We start from the raw sequence: 17,857 nt of genomic DNA, 5'->3' as shown, positions 1-17,857 counted from the left end.
TCTTCACGTTGGCGGTCCCCCACGGGCTGTTGATGCTGTTGTGTGAAGAAATGGGCTGTTGGCAGCTCGCACTGGATTTCGGTGCGAGGGGTGTGGTACTAGTGTGAACTGGCCCGTTCTCGGTCGCTAAGATCCCAAAAACTTGATTTCACAAGCTCGTGAGCCACACCAAGGGTCCAGGACCTGAGAGGCACCACTTGGGGGTCAGGAACTCAGTGAAACACTAGATGTAGGAGCTGTTGGGGAGCCTGTTATGTCCCTGAGTCTCAGATCAGGAGGTCAGCAGACTAGCCCTTTGAGTCACTCTGGGGTCTTGGGTTCAAGATTAAAATCCTGTTCTTCTTCCCCAGGCAAGCGGGTAGCAGTTCCTTTAGAGGAGCAGTCCAGCAAAGTGGCAGCCCTAGTAGCAGCATTGCAGTCTTTCTTCCTAGCAGAGTAGCCACAGGTTCAGAAGTGAAGGAAAGAGTTGATGTCTAAGGTCCTTCTTTTATACCCTGGTGCCCTGATTCAGGAAGGTGGAAGAAGCTTCTAGAAGTGCATGGAATTCCCTGCCTTCCCCTATATTGTGTGACTGCCTGGGAGTAATTCACAAAGTAAAACTGTCAGCTACACCCAGTCATTTGACCCATGAAAGGATACAGGCACAAAGGGGCTAAGGCAGGAAAATACCAACTTTTAAAAAGTGGTATTCTCAAAATTGTAATGAAAAATCTGACTTTAAAATTAAAGAGGGTTTATCAGTACAGTTTCATAGACACTAAACGTGACAGCCACCAGCTCCCATTACAGTGTATTACATGTAATAAGGAAGCTCCAATGTTATCCTGTAGGAGGGGTAGGCCTCACAGTAGTGAATAATTAATTTAGGAGTTTTTCACTACTAGGACATGTAAAACTTAAAAGTATATGTCCAACCTTTTAATTACACAGCCCTATGTGCTACCTAGGGTCTACCTTAGGGGTTACTTATATGTAATAAAGCAGGAATGTAAGGCTCAGCAAAGAGGTTTAAATGCCAAGTCGACATGTCATATTGCCATTCAGACTGCATTGGCAGGTTTGGGACATGCTCTGGAGAGCTACTTAAGTGGGTGGCACAACAAGTGCTTCAGGCCCACTGTTAGCATTTAATTTACAGACCCTGGGTTTATGGTGTACCACTCTACAAGGGACTTATAAGTAAATTAAATATGCCAATTGGGTATAAACCAATTTAACCATGCTATGGGGTGAGAGCACAGCCACTTTAGCATTGGTTAACAATGGTAAAGTGCACAGAGTCCTAAAGCCAACAAAAACGAGTTAAGCAACAAAAATGGAGGATAAAGGCAAAATGTTTGGGGATTACCCTGCAGAGAGGCCCATGTCCAACAAACAGCCGAAAGGAAAAAGAAGAAAAGTCATCAGATCAGAAAAAGCGGTTTGTAAAATGTTGTAGTGTCCACCAGAGAGCCTTTGTAAGTGGGGATCTGTCCACATGTCTGCAAACACGGTTAAGGGTTCTGTCAGCAGCAAATGATGGGACTTCAAATTCATTTGTTTAGGATCAGTTGAAGTAAATTCTCTTTCCTTCAGGAAATACAGTGCTTCCTGGTCTTCTAACAGGCCAGCTTATGTGGATCCTCATTGACCAGTACTAGAAAGAGGGTCAGCTAAAAAACCTCTTTTGCAGTTCAGCATTTGTAACTATGAAAACGAAGTTACTACACGTTGTTTCTCTGATTTCTGCTGATGCAATTCTGGCACCAAGTATTAAGGCTCTCAACAATGGTATTTATTACACTTGGCCCCTAATGACAGTCTTAGTACAACATGTGTCTTACTTAGGGATGTGTGAGGAGAGGTTTTGCACATGTGTAACTATTCGAAAAGTTTGAAACTTCACAAATAATTTCATTTTTTATAAACAAAATAGTTGGTGAAAAATCTCACAAAGCAGTTTTTTCCAGAGGAAAAAAAGTCAAAACATTTTTCTTTAGGAAAATTTTCTTGCAAAAAATACTTTTTCACAGCAGATCCTTTTTGAAGTGAGTTGTGCCTACAGGCACAGGTGAAAGAATGTGTTGCTTTGCACATTAAGAGAGTTTGTCGCTTTTGCAAATCTTGGACTGCAGAATTATGATTTTGCACACCTTTGATCCTAGTACCAAAGTGATAGGTAATAGGCTTTAGCTCCTCCTGTATAATTGGCAGAGAACTTTGAGACATAAATCCAGGCTTCAGGTAGACTATCTTGTTTGTCTCAGCATTTGACTTCCATGTCTGCAATGTGCTGAGAGTTTCTTCCAGCACGCTGGGGATATTTCTGTTTTCTTCATGTTTGAATGGGAGTTGTGAACATGAACAATCAGCATCACAATACTTGGGCTAAATAGGTGGATCTTGTAATGCACTACAGCCAGAGATCCTGTGGCAGACCTCTTGCAAGGGGTTTCTGATGACAGAGCCATCTGAAGTTTAAGTGTCTTCCCCTGACTCTAAGAGGGATATTTACAATAACATGTCGGAGTGCGGTGTTATGCCAAAGTTGGTAACGCCACGCTCCAACATTTTTTAAACGATGGGATGCGCCATATTTACAAAAATACGGTACAACCCTGCATTTCCCCTTGCGCTAAAAAAGTAAAAAAGTAGCCTAGCGCCAATGCAGGCAGTCTTGCGCCATGTTGCAAGAGTGCCTGCGCTGCAGGGGCGATTGTTCATGTGCAGGAAGGGACACCTTCCTGCTCATAAACAATCTTGAAAGGCAATTTGTTGTTTCTGTGTTTCATAGAAAGAGCAAAATACAAGGAGAAATTAATAATCTTTCCTCTTATCGCATTCCTAAAACCAGGTTACACCTGGCCTTAGTTTTTGGTGCGGACCCATCCTTGTATATATGGGGCTGCGTCAAAAAGCAATGGGTGCTGCAGCGGAACGCCCACTGCAACACCCATTACATGCCCCTTGCGCGCGAAGTGAAGCATGAAAAGGGGCCTTATTTACAAGGCGCTGTTATGCCACATTAAGTGGCTTAACACTGCTTTGTAAACAAGGAGAAGGGGATATTCCCACCAGAATGTCACTAAACGTGACGTTCTGGTGGCAAAATCACCTTGTAAATATACCCCAAGTGTGTCAAAATAATTAAGATGTGGGGGACTGCTTATTTTTAGTTTAGCAAGGACTGAGTGTATGAAGACATCACTTCGGCTGTCATCCACACAAGCCAGCTTAAAAAAGGCCCATCATTTAGCAATGCACCTTGGTTGGTGGAGATTTCAAGCCCCTTAACTATCCAGTAAGGATTTTTACTTTCTGTGGCTCCCAGCCTTTGCAGAAAGTTGAGATTTGCCTTCTGAAATCGCATGGCAACAAATTGGCGCCGAAATAGCCTTTGGGTAGCCTTCCTGGCTAATTGCTTTCTGCTTTCTTGTCTGTTTGTTGTATTTCTTGGTACAATGTGACCTCTGTGTGCCAAAGCATACTTAAATGTCCTGCCTCTGAGCACACTCCAAGCCATCCTCTCTCTCTGTGCGCAAAGCATGTCAGCCACCCTACACCACTTGTTCCAGTAAAAGCTCACCTTTTGAGGATGCTTTCAAAAGGTCATGTCAGCATTTTGAATACTATTGTCAGACAATAGTGTCCAGTGGTGCTGCATTGATTGGAGAAACATACACTTATTATCTCATCTCATCTCTCCCCCGGAATATAGCATGCTACAACGCATGCTATGAAATCGCGTTCTTTTACAACGTGGTCATTACAACAACCACCTTGTTAGAACACGATGCCATTACAAGGCAAGTCATTACATCGTCTTGCAGTAGATGGCGCTCTAACATTAGGAATAGTATAATTTACTATTCCCACTCCAACCTATGCAACAGTAGGGAAGGTGTTGGAATAGTAAATTATACTATTCCTTATGTTAGAGCGCCATCTACTGCAAGTCGATGTAATGACTTGCGTTGTAATGGCATAGCGTTCTAATAACGCAGTCATTGTGACTACCGCGTTGTAAATGAACTGAGATGTGATGACTCCCTTGTAAACGCTGTCATCGCTCCCCTGGCCCCTTTCACTCTCCTTAAACAGTTGCTGATTACTGAATTACTTGAAGATATTTTCACTGCTCTCGCTATCCATTATTCATCTTATCCTGCCTCTTCTTCTTGTTTAAAGCCTCTCTTCTCTGTGTCTTTCTCACTGTTTTGTCTCTCTCTCTTTTCATCGAATTTTCCTGGTCTTTCTGCTTCCTTCCTTGCCTCTCTATTGCTCTTTATTTCTTTACCATCCATTCCGCTCTTCAGATGACCATTATACAAAGAATGACATACGCTCTCCTCCTCTCCCTGCCATTTTCATTCAGCCAAACTGTGTTGTTTATGATGAATTTGACTCCCTGCCCAGCTCTAATACACACCTCTGCTGTCATCTTGTTTTGCAGCATGCCCTGGGCAGTTCCTGTGCTCAGTGAATGGACTCTGTGTCCCAGCTTGTGATGGGGTGAAAGACTGTCCCAACGAACTGGACGAAAGAAACTGCAGTAAGTGGCCTGGCCCCCTTGTTAGCTGCCCCTATTGACATATTCAGGGTTTCTCTGTCTTTGTACCTTTAATTTTGGTGATGAGCCAAGCTGCTCTAGTGACCTCGAGTTCTGTAATCCCCTTGCCTTTAATGTAAAGACTGGGGCAGACAATTCTAGTGATCAAAAGCGATGTGCTTCCTATATTTTTATTACAAGGGCTATACGAGTCTGTCCTGGTGGCCTTGAGCTGTCTGCCCATCTTGCCTACACTGTCTTTAGTCTCATACCTCTTTATTAGGCCTCTCATTAGGTTGGTGAGCATCTTATCCCAATCTGTAGCTAGGCCTATCTTTTTTTCATCTTCCTAATCCAGAGCCCCTTTCGTCGCTCCAGTAAACGCACCAGCTCTAGTACTTAGGTAGCAGTTTGTTCCAAACTTTGTAGTGGGTGATGTTTGTTTGCAGTAAGTGTTGCTGTAGATCCCATGCTATGCTTATCTTGCCATCCATTGTTTTGCTCAGAATACGACAGATTGTACTTTAAAATGTAACTTCTGGTTGAATGGAGCATCTATGGCAGTGCATTACACTAGCTCCTATGACAGAAGACATTGAATTGACACATTTATAATCATCAACTCCTAAAGACTTTATACTCGCCTTCCAGATGGTTTGAGAATGACTTCTTAGGGATAGGGTAAGGAAAACACAGTACTTCTGATTTTATCCTCTCTTTTACATGAAGTTGGTACTATCCGATCTTCATCATGTATGAAATTTGTGCTGTCATCAAGACCACGACGAAGAAACCTGTTCGATGTGTCATATTCCAAATATAAATGGACTATCCACGGCCATCATGATTTAAAATGGGCTTACTACACCGCCATGGAGCGGAAAGATCCAGATGCGTTAGGGGTGTATGATAACATCTGTGCCAAGAAGGCCTCCTATAATCATTCAGGGGTAACAACCTGGAGGAAGAATCACAATTTTCAGAAGAGGAGTGTTGGTACAAGAAATTGCTTAAGCTTGAAAACAAAACCACGAGGTACCCAGACTTCAGCTCAGGTTACAAACGGACCGCCGCCGACTCAAACGGAGCATTAGGAACACAAGCCACATTAAAAGGGTCCAAGCACAGTCCCTAGGAGTCTCAGCATTGGGTACCCGAGATGTTCCCGAAAGCCTGCCTTGAAACGTGAGGATGTTCAGCCTCGAAAAGTACCTTTGATGCTAAAGGAGGATCTGCCTTGAAACACTATTTTCGAAGGTGTGTCCTCTTGAGGTGCTGCTTCTGAACTGCATGACTCTCAAAACCGAAACCATGCTTGACCCCCAAAACAGTTAGAGAAGAAAATTCATGATTCGTCGACACCTTCACATGATGAGACAGCAGACAGTCAGGGCTCCACTCAAGAAAATCTTTATATTGACTGTGGCACAAGACATTATTAGGATGTATTTTGGTCCGCAGATATGGCCAAGTCAAAAAGTCCATCACAGAGTCAACTACTTTCTGGCAGGACTAGTAGGAGCCATCAGCCCAACCTAGAGGTCATCAGCCCCTGACTCTTTCAAGCTGGATGAGGAAGAAGAAGGGGCAGATGAAGGTGTTCTGTCCACCTCAGTCACCACCGGCCCTCATACCAAATCCACTCCATGAGTCATGATTACAGTCGAAACCCAAACTCTCAAAACACATAAAAGGCTACAAATTGAGGTGGTGCACCGACACCTACGGGTCAAGGCATCAAGCACTGAACTAGCATCGGCCCTGACATCGCCAACCAAGGCCAGCTCCAAACACTCCGAGAGGCCAATGCTCGAGAAGTTTCAGCAGGACCTCGATAAAAGGCAAATTGGATAACTATCCACCCTTGCACAGGCAAGATCTCCTCTAACCCTGGACATGCTTTGCCCAAAAAGAGAAGGCTCGCCTTCGAGGACGCCTTACAACTGGATGCTCCTCCACATCATTTGCCTAATAATAGGTTCAAGAGATAAGACCTCTGTGAGAAGTTGGCCTGATGTATGATGTCACTAATTCTAGTGTACACCTTATATCAGTCCAAATACCCTTATGGTGATTGGTTGTAAAGTCAACCTTATAGACCAGCTATCCTAGTGGTAGCATGGACAAGAGCAGTCTTAGGCTAAACTCTGAATGGCATGTGAAGCCAGCTGTGATACCATATATAATCCCTTGAATACCAAATGAAAGGACACCACAACAGATATATATATAAAATAAAGTGTATTTATTCTAGTCAAACCCTCAGCACTCTTTATGAGATTAGAGGTAAGTACAACACAGTCTTATTTAAGCATACATTAAGTCACACAGGTAAGTAATACAGTTAGGCCCTAGGGGCCACGCAAACCATATACTAAGTAAGTGGTATAAGAACCACTGTCACGGAAATAGAATAGGCCTAGGCCTAGGGAATCGCTGGGGCTACACTACACTAGCGTTAGTTAGGAAGTGGGAGGCCCACGGGATTCGTGTGCAGAGTGGAAACACTCACGCGTAATGCGTAAAAGTCAATAGCAATAGTACAGTTTAGAAAACGGTAGATTTAGGACACTTCCGGAGTAGCTAGGAAGTTAAGACTTGAAAACTAGACACTAGGATAGTCACTATCCTGATGAGCACCGGAGTACCCAAGTTACCTAGCCCACAGGCTGCGGGTGCATAGGGGTGAAGATGCGTCGTTTTCGTCGTCGACTCCTATGGATGCCTGAAGAAAGATGCTGACAGGCAGTCAGTGAAGAGTGTCCGGTGGATCCCAAGGCTGGGATCAAGAAGAAAGGAAACCTGCAAGCAGAAGGGACAGAGTCAAGGTCACTAGCCAGTGACCACGTGGAACCAGGAAGGAACCAGGTGATGTCGTGAAGATTGCAGGTGAAGGTGAAGCTTGTCGCTGCAGCCAGGAGGACCAGGAAGCATCGAAGACGACCAGGACCAGGAGGCGAGCTGTCCCACGAAGGCTCTTGCTGTCAGCGGCGTCGAAGTTGGACTAGGACTCACCAAGCCTTGGCAAGCGGAACCCACGAAGAACGAAGGACTTGCTTCTGGTGCAGACCAGGAAGGTCTGGGGTGCTTCTTCTTTGCAGAGAAGCGGAGCCAGTCTGGAGGAGCCAAACCAGCGCAGAAGATTTCAGGGTGCGTCGTCACAAAGGCCACTAGCCAGCGGGCAAGCAACCGGACAGACGCGGCAAGCAGGAAAATGCTGAAGGGCCCCACGCAGGACTCGCGGAGTGTGGGGGGCTGATCTTCGGTGCAGATGGTGCTTGGGGTTGGGGCTTCTCAATCCCCGGTGCACAACTTCGAGGGTACCTCAGAAGCTGCGCTGTAAGTTACTAGCCACTTTTCCCAGGTAGCCGGTCCCACGTCGCTCGTCGCCTCCACGGATCTCAGCTTTGCTGTCGATGTGGATCAGGGTCGGAGAAGTCTGGAAGTCAAGGCTCTGGTCAGGCTCTGCAGTCGGTTCCTCGTAGAACGTGGGCAAAGCAAAGGGTAGTCTCTTGATGGTGCCTGTTTGCACAGGGTAGCCACTCCTTGGCTACAAGGGAGATTCTTCAGTCTTCTTCTTTCGTCGAATGTCGAAGGTCCAGAGTTTCTGTTCAGTTTTGCAGGTTCAGGATAATCTAAAGTCTTGAGGCCCAACTCCCACTCTTATACTAATCTGGGGGGCTGGGATATCTGCTAGGTCACGCCTTATGGGTGGGACCTGGGAGGGGGTGGTTACACCCACTTCCCTTTGTCCAGTTTCGCGCCAGAGCTGGGGCTGGAGTGCCCCAGCGCCGGTTTGAACTGGACTATGCAAGGAACACCTTGTGTGCCCCAGGCATGTCTCATTCCTTTCAGCCCACCCTGCCCCAATACACTAAAGGCTGTCTGGGGTGGTGCTAGCACCTCCCCAAGCAGGAAACCTATTGTCCAGGCCTCCCTGGCTGGGATCACTCCCAGCAGCAGGAGGTCAGACTTGTGTCTGTGGCAGCAGCATCCATTTTGTGATGCTGAGGCTTTGGTTAGAGTTAAACAGCAAAGTAGGATTTTAACATGTCTCTCCCTCTAGAAGGGAGGGATAATATCCTCATCACCAGAAATGGTATGGGGGTATTATTCCAAAGTGTTAGACACCTTACACGACATGTTTTGATAAAGCCAAACCATAGTTACCATAACCGTTTAAGATTATAAGGCACTTTAAGAGTATATGGTAGGCTATATCATAGAACAGCTATAAGGACTTGGTTCCGAAAGCTGCAGACAGGCTCAGCTCATGCTAGAGCACCATCTCACATGTTACCAAGCACTCTGCCTCCAGGATTGTTAAGGCCTGCCATAGGAGTGACTGATAGGTACACATGTGTCTATATATAAGGGTAGATATAGGCATACTATACCTAAGCAAGGGGTGATTACACGACCTTGCCCCAGCTGAGTGATCAGCCAGTTGTGTCTGATTGGAAGGCCAGACCAGGGGTGGCATAATACATGCTGCAGCCCCTGGGAGGCCTAGGGTACACCTATGCCTTGGGTACCTAGGGTACACTGTACAGGGTCCAATAAGGTGATCCTTACCAATTGTGTATGTACCTAGGGTACATGGAGTCCATTTTACAGAGAGAGCAGACAGCCTGAGACCCTGAATGGCAGGATCTCAGGCCAACTAAGTCGAAAAACCAGCTAGACACTAGGCAAAAAGTTGGGGGTAACCATAGTCAGATATCCACCTTCCTACAACCTCCAACACCACCCGCACCTTAGAACCCCTACCTCCTTCACCTCCTCCAGGTTCCTCACAGGGTCACCAAAGTCCTTATCGTACACAAGCTTCTCTATCCGCTATTCCACACTAGAGGAGTTCGAAGCTGTTTTATGTCCACATCCCTCAGACCACCCATTGGGGATTACGGTTTAGAACCCCCTGGGGACCCTGAACGCAAGCATGTCTCTGTTAGGGCTTCCTCCCCCAGACAACCCCACCACATACCATAGGGTTATTCAGCGTGCGGCTGAGTACCATAAGGTAGTCATGCATGTTCCAACTGAGGACGATGACTTCCTAGTTGAGACACTATCCCGGGCAGAACATTCCCTCCAATGTTTCCCAATGCTAAATGGCATGGTTAAGACTGCCCCAGGCACCTTTAGGTAGCCAGTAAAATCATAGGTGAAATTTAAACTTTCTCCCTCTGACCCCTTGTATATAGGATATGTGCCCCCCTTTCCCCCCACGACTCCCTGGTGGACTCTACCACCTGTAAGCAAGCTGCGGCCCAGTCTACAGGTGACCCTCCCCCTCCTGAGAAGGACAGCAAGTGCATTGATGCAGCTGACAAAAGAGCGGCAGTCAGTGCCGCCACCATGTGGTGTATCGCCAATTCTCTGGGCCTTCTGTCATGTTAGGACAAAAGCACAGTGGGAAGATATGGAAACCCTACTGCAGCATCTCTTGTATGAGTACAGAAGAAGAGGAGAGGAAATTACAGAGGAGGGGAAGATGATTTTGAATGGCACCATACAATATGCTTAAGAATCAGATGCCACAGCTGCCAGAGGGGTGAACATCTCCATTATTCTGTGCCACTGCTCCTTGCTTTATGTTTCCGACTTCAAGCCAGCAGTTCAACAACACCTCATCGACCTGCCTTTCGACAGAGATCACCTCTTTGGGCCACAAGTTAATGCGATGTTGGAAAAAATATAGAAGACACGTATATGGTCAATGCCATGGGTCCCCTTCAAATACTGACAGCTAGAGATTTCTTTCAGAGGCAGGGGTGAGTTCAAAACAAACCCCCTGACCAAAGTCAGTCATACGATCTGCAGCAATAGGCCTAGCACCAACACGGTTAGAGGGTACATGTGGGGTACCTTCAGGAGCAGCAACCCCAAGGGAAAAGGAAGAGGAACTCCAGCTAAGGGAGGCTTTACTTCCAAACACTGCCTTGTCCCACATCTCCCCCGGACACACAACACCTGTCAGGGAGGAATCTTCAAGGATTTCTTCCCCCTGGGAGGAAATCATCTCAGATCAGTGGGTTCTATCCATCATTGAGCACTGCTACTGCCTTGATCTCACCTCAGCCCCACCAAACATCTCACCTCACACACTCCCCATGTCCAGAACGGCTACTCTTACTACAAGAGGAGGTTCAGGTGCTCACTCTCAAAGGCAAGAGGGCCTACTGCCTATAATTGTTGTTTACCAGGAGGGAAAGCTGTCTAAGGCTAATTCTAGACCTTAGGCCTCTCAACAAGTACATCCTGTTGGAACACAGCCACATGACCACCCTGCAGGATGGCATCCCACTGCTGCAGCCAGGCGACTTCATGATCACATTAGATCTAAAGGATGCCTACTTCCACATACCCATCCATTCAACTCATTACTGCTTCCTCCACTTTTTCGTAAATGCCCAGTGCTATAAAGTCAAATCAATTTAATTCAATAAATCCTTTATTCGGTTTAATATATTTTAAAAACATAGAATTACAGCGCTTAAAAACATATATGTGTTCTCCTACCTCGACAATCGGCTGATCAAGAGTGCAGGCATGCAGCAGTTCCTAGCCTACACCCAAACCCCTATTTCCCTTTTGCATAGCTTGGATTTCACCATAAATCACCATTGAATACACCTCCTAGTGGAGCACCTCCCCTTAGTGGGCAACGACTTCCGTTGTTGGGGTGTCCATGAGGTGTATCTGGGGTGTCCATGACGACACTCTGGAAAAGGCAAGATACTAAAACGTCACCTCTAGGTATCCACACCCTCAGTCCTTGGGGCACTACTCTAAGGATGAACTGATCAGGGATCTTTATCTACACTTTTTCCTCCACTCCCTTGTCTCTCATACCATGAAGCTTTGGCATACATTCCTCACCCTCATCCTGGTGGCTCCCACATGGGCCAGTGAGCCCTGATTCTCAACACTCCTTGAGATACTTGTTGTCCTCAACAAGAATTTCCACAACAGGCCGAAAGGATGGTCGCGCCCATGGTCGCTATTCCTTCCTTAAAGCACATTGGTGAACCACAGGCCCTCACAGTAGAAAAGCCTTTCTTCCAAGTCCACAATGACAAGGTTGTTCTTAGGTCTAATCCCAGGTTTCTAACCAAAATAATATCTCCTTCTCACCTTAGTCATACTATAGACCTCCCCATCTTCGTCCACAAACCAGACTCAATAGCTGAAACGGCTTCACACACACTGGATTTTAAATATGCCATCATGTACTACATTGTTAGGAACAAACCCTTTCGCAAGGCTCAGCAACTCTTTGTTGCTTTTACTAACCTCACATGGACCGTCCTGCATCAAAAGCGGACATAGCCAGATGGATTGTAAAGTGTGACCAGACCTGCTACCTCAAAGCTAACAGAATAACTGCATAAAATCTGCTCCTAGAGTGTTTACCGTATGCCTTTCTGTGGTGGCAGCTCATATCCACCTCCAGGGACTTCTAAGTCCATGCTTATCATTATCTACACAATTAGGTGGTAAAAGGGAAAACTGCTGAGTAGTGCCTGTCCCACACCCAGAAACTGTGCACCAATTACATCAGGTAATGTTCACATCGCTGACCAAAGTCCCATCTGCAACCTCTGCAGACTCTGCAGACTCTGAATTATCTGGAAGCGACACTGAATGCCCAGTTAACTCCGACTTCCCAATACAGGAAAAAGAAGAGACATTTTGGGGACTGATACCAATTTCCCAGACATCACAATCTTTGACAGAATGACAATAACGTTGTTGGGCATGATGGCTTTGTGCATATATGTAGTTGTGAGTGCAGATCTGCAGACATGTCTACTGAAAGATCATACAAATCAAGCCCAGATTGCTATGGAGGAACACACACAGTGTCACAGTAGTGTGACACTTTGCAGATAGCCGGTCGCATTGAATATTTTCAACAGACGCCTCCCTTCAGAAATATGGAGCACTTATAATACACTTCTCAGTCAACGGACAATGGACAAATGAAGAGCAAATTCTCTACATAAGCGTGATAGAAGTAAAGCAGTGTTTGTAGCAGTGAAAGCTTTTCAAGCAGCTTGTGGAGCAAAAATGTACTGGGATGCATAGTCAATACAAAAACCATGTATTCTATTCAGAAAGTGGGATGGATACACTCCCTACTCTTGTCTCAAATTGCTCAGGGGATGGGGCACGGGGCTCTCAAATGCAGCATCCATCCCCTGACAGAACACTTTCCATGTACTAATAATAACTTTGCAGGTCTGCCCAGCAAGCTCAGTCAAGAAACATATAAGTGGGAATTCAGTCCCAAGATTCTCAACTTGTACTTCTAAAGTTGGGGACACCAGACATAGCTCTGTTTACCACTATAGAAAAGCAAAAATGCCTGTGTTTTGTGTCAAGGTTTTCACTCTTTTTCACAAAAAGCAACCACTATTGAATTGGCGAAATACCAGATTCAGAGTAGTGTAAAGATGTTGTTCAACTATCTACTTGACAGGTGGAATATCAAAGATATTGAAGTAAAAGCCTCACTCACATAATAGTGACATGCTTCATCATAGGCAGTTACTCCACACCCAGAGAAGGTGGTACTCTCTGGGCGGACTCAACCAAAGATATACTGGGAGTTCTTAGATAAATGAACCACTGGTTAGGCAGGGAACCAGATCAAATTAAAAATACCTATGAGTGTACCCTATTTTAAATCCTTTATTACTGGGCACTCATGATATCAATAAAAACTTATTGTTGGGGTTTCTTTGAACTCGATTTGTTCAATTGTACCCTCAACCGTGTGCCAACATGTTTCGGCCCATCTTGTAGCCCAATCGGGTCTGGGGGCCTTCGTCAGGGCGATATCTTTCTTTTCCTTATGCTTTAAGGTCCCTGCGATTTAGTTGTACATGTGCTTGCATGCAACTCATTCGTACGTGAGGCCTAATGCACTCACCTGTCCGTATGTGCCTTCCGACTTCAGTAGAATTTTTCTAATGGTCATGGAACACAAAGTTAGCATGTATTTCTTTGACGACACAACAACATAATCTGTCTATAGCCCGTCTTGTGCTCGTAGTCTTTGATTCTTAGTTGTAGTGATGGTGTACCACCTGACTATGTGCTCTCTATTTTAGGGCTTTGTGTATATACATTAATCATTTCAGTTTGCTCACCGCCACATCACATCCACATCTATACACCACACAACGTGATCATCATACTGCTTGTGTTTGACTATGAGTGAAAAGGATTGTGGCTAGGATATCTTTCTTAGTCACCAATCCTATAGCTCTCTACTTAGGCACCCATTCCCTTGTTGTGTTGTTTATTCGTTTCTTACATATATCACCATGCGTTAGGATCGTGTATATCTCTTTCATTCAGTATTTTGTTAAGAACTCTAGGCGCTCACCTACTGCCCTATGCCTACTGGCATCATGCAGATCTCATGTGTTCAGGTGCTGTCCTGTAGTCAAACACTGCGTCAGAGATAGATAAAGGCAACTATTATCACGTTCTAAACCGATCTAATGATATACATCTCGTTCTCTACAAGATTCTAGTTCACGGAACCTTATTATCGCGTTTCTATCTTTTTTTGTTCGCGTTTAGAAAGAACAATAATATACAGGAAGGTATTCATTCTTATTTCGCTTCCGTGTCAGCGTTTATACTTGGGTCTTCAAATCGTGTATTACAGGGTGAACTTACCCCCTCTTGTATGTGTTTTAATTTTAGGCCCCTTTTGTTATAGCTCGTCTTTTTTTCAAAATTATTTAACCAAAACAATTTGAAATCGTTCAGAGACTCTACGGGTGTCCCTGCTATCATAACAGATCGTGCGGGACAAGAAGCGTCAAAATTACAAAGTGTTCCCTCGCTGTCACTTACTTCATCAAGGACACCGCACCGCCGTTGCACCTAGTCAACCACACCGTCTGCCGTCGGGGATGTGAGTACGGTGGTGTCGGCTTTTAACCGGAGGTGTACGAGCCTAATTGGGGGGCGGTTCTAACTCAAATCTCTAACGTCACGCAACGTAATCACAGCTGTTCGGACTTGTATGAGGCTGAACTACAAGACTTTGGGAAATGTAGTTCATTTATATCTGGTGCGCCGTGTTCGATCCCCCTCACGGCGCAGGATTTGTTTTTTACAATTATGAAGAGTTATTTTGTTAATCCCTCGCGTAACTATTTTAATGATAGTCGCTTGAAGTGTGTAGAGCTACCATTTCGCCGTTTTTTTGGGGAAATAGCATGTCTCACCTCACGATCAGTGTTAGTGGGTATGATGTAGGCAGCCCCACTTGAATTTCGTATATCTACTAACAGCAGGTCATTCTAATCAGTAGATTAATTTATTTTTTGCTTGACTACACGTTTGTTGCCAAATTCCGACTTTCATGGTGTTATTCCCCTATATTACTAAATTCTATATATCGAGGACTGATATTACGCCCCAATCTTTTGTTGTTATATATGCCGGAGGTCTTTTTGTCTGTTCTAGAACTTTGACTCTTGTCTTTTACTCCTGTTTGCCATGTTTTAGGGATATGTATACTTTGTGGCCAAATATAAGTTAAACCATCCCGCGGAATTTTCTCATTATTTCCTGTTGTTGTTTTAAACAGGCAATACATCTGCTTTTGATTACCATATTCAGAGCTATGTATGCTATGTGGCAGAGCTACGTCATAGAGCACCATGGAATTTCCTCGTTGAGGCCTGATGTTGTGCTTGACAAGCGATAGATCCACCTTTGTTCTAGTTTTAGCAATTGTTTTTCGTTGCAGCTGTCTGGTAGTTTCTCAATTACAGTCCAAGTAAAGTCATCTTCACTGTGTCTCTGCGTTTGAAAGTGTCTCATCATTTTCGTGATGGTTTTACCACACCTAAATGTACTGCGGTGCTCATTGATCCTGATCTTGACCTTACGTGTGGTCATCCCGATGTATATTTTATTGCAGATGCACGTCATTAGGTAAACCACATTGTGGCTGTTGCAATTGCTGAAGGACCTTTGTTCCCATGATGTTTTGAGGCCCACATCGATTGTTTTGCTCTGTGTTGTTAATTTGCATACACTACATGATCCGCACGGGTAGTGTCCAGTTACCTCTGGTAGATTCCAGAGTGTGCTTTGTTGGCCTGTTCTGCCTTGTTTCTTTTTTGGTCGGGTATGTACAACAGAGTCCTTGATGGATTTACCTCTCTTAAATGCAAACAATGGTTTCTCTAGTTTAAGTCCCCCAGAGTTCAGTGTTCTCCAATGTCGTAGAACTATGTTTTTTACACTGTTGGAATCTGTTCCGAAGGTGGTCACGCATACCAGTTTTTTGTCATCCAGTTTCCTTTTTGGTTCCAAAAGCCCTTCTCTGTTGCAGTTTTTTGCCCTTTTATATGCTTGTTTGATCAGTTTTGTAGGGTAGCACTTTGTCTTCAATTTCTGTGTTAATTTTTTGGCGTGAATTTCATAATTTGTTTTTTCAGTACAATTTCTCCTTAGTCGTAGGAATTGGCCTACTGGCAAGTTGTCTCGCAGCGCTTTGGGGTGGAAGCTGTCATATCTGAGGAGGTTGTTAGCGTCTGTAGGTTTATAGAACACTTCCGTTTTTAGTGTACCCTCCGCTGGCCAGATTTTCAAATCCAAAAATGTTATGGAATCTTTTGTTAGAGTCATTGTAAACTTTAAAAATTCATCCCTGTTATTTAGCCATGTCAGAAATTCTTTAGCTTTGTCGGCATCTCCTTTCCAGACTATGAAGATATCATCTATGAATCTTCTCCATACTCCCAAGTTGGATTGGTACGGGTTGGAGTCACTATAGATGAAACGTGTTTCGAAGTCATGCACGTACAGGCATGCTACGCTGGGGGCGCAGGTCATCCCCATTGAAGTGCCATGGGTTTGTAGGAAATACTCCCCTTCAAATTCAAAGTAATTTCTTGTTAGGGCTAATCGTACGCATTGAACCACAAATTTTATCGGTGTTATTGATGACCAGTTTTCCAGACCAAGCAGATTTTCGATCACCATAAGTGAGGCCTCTTGTGGAATACTGGTATACAATGCTTCCACGTCTAATGTCATTAGGTAGTCGGTGGTAGGACTGAAGCTCAAAGTTTGGAGTTTCAATAAGATGTCTTGTGTGTCTTTCAGGTATGAGGGCATTCTCTGTACCATTGGTCGCAAGAAATGGTTGGCAAATCTTGACAGTGGTTCGAGAGCCGAACCAATGCCTGACACAATCGGTCTGCCTGGCGGTGGATGTATGTTTTTGTGCACTTTCGGGAGGATGTAAAAATATGGAGTTTTTGGGTCAAGTTCTTGTAAAAAGTTTTCTTCTGCCTTAGTAATCCATCCCTCTTGTGCTGCTTCCGCGACCATCTCTTGTATTTCTCGTTTCAGGCTCCCAGTTGGATCTCTCTGTAATCGTGAATAATTCCGTCGGTCATTGAGTAATCTCATACACTCATTTCTGTACATCTCGATGGGTAGTATCACCGTTGCTCCTCCTTTATCTGCTGGTTTAATTATGACATCCTGCATTTTGTCAAATTCTGCCAGTGTCTGCCGTTCAATCAATGTGAAGTTGTTAAATCTTTGGTTGGTGTTATCTTTCAATTCATCGATATCCAATGTTACTGCCTTCTCAAAGGCTAGTAATGCCGGTGGCATAGTGTGGTTTGGGGGGATGAATTTCGATTTTTTGCGTAGGCCTGTATTTTTGTCTGTCAATTCACTCAGGTCCTCCGGTCCCTCTGTTTCTGCAAAAAACACCGACAGGCGGAGTCTGCGAAAGAATTCGGCAAGTTCAATTCTTAAATCAAAGAAATTTGACCGATTCGTCGGGACAAAGCCTAGTCCTTTTTTTAGGACATTTTCTTGTTGTAGGGAGAGGATTCTCTTGCTCAGGTTCAGTATTCCCGTGCGTTCTTGCTCGTGCTGGGTCCCGGGTCCTGTGCTGTCAGGTCTTCTCTGTTTGTATCCCATTGAACCCGTTGCCCTCTCCGGTTGCCTCCTCCTCGTCTCCGGCCTCGCCCTAAAAAAGGTTGTTGATAGGGTTGCCATGGGTATCCAAACTGTGGTGGTTGGAAGGGTGCTTGCATGAAGGGGTTCCATCCAAAGGGTGGTTGTTGTTGTATTCCTCCTTGCATGTATGGGCCTCTGTTTCTTCTTGGGTGGTTGCCTCTGCATCTATTAGTGCTTTTTCGGCCTTCAGATGATGTATCGCTGGAATAGTTGCCAGAGCCTGTGCTTCCTGCGTCTGAGAAGTCTGAGTTGTCTTTGTCTGTTGGGGTATAATCCTCTCTCGAGTATGGAAAAACACTCTCAAAT

General features: G+C 44.9%; 1 protein-coding gene across 2 annotated transcripts in view; it reads left to right on the top strand.

The window, feature by feature from the left end:
* TMPRSS6 (transmembrane serine protease 6) overlaps positions 1-17,857 on the top strand; it is a 220,698-nt gene that overhangs the window by 133,746 nt on the left and 69,095 nt on the right. For both annotated transcript variants that reach the window (XM_085601346.1, XM_085601345.1), the window contains one exon: positions 4,433-4,531. In XM_085601346.1, the coding sequence (XP_085457472.1) occupies positions 4,433-4,531 (99 nt within the window). The remainder of the gene's footprint in view (positions 1-4,432; positions 4,532-17,857) is intronic.

This window comes from Triturus cristatus, chromosome 4_2, assembly GCF_964204655.1.
Source record: "Triturus cristatus chromosome 4_2, aTriCri1.1, whole genome shotgun sequence".
Classification (NCBI taxonomy): domain Eukaryota; kingdom Metazoa; phylum Chordata; class Amphibia; order Caudata; family Salamandridae; genus Triturus; species Triturus cristatus.
Note: the sequence above shows the minus strand (reverse complement) of the source record. Positions and strands in the feature narration are given on the sequence as shown.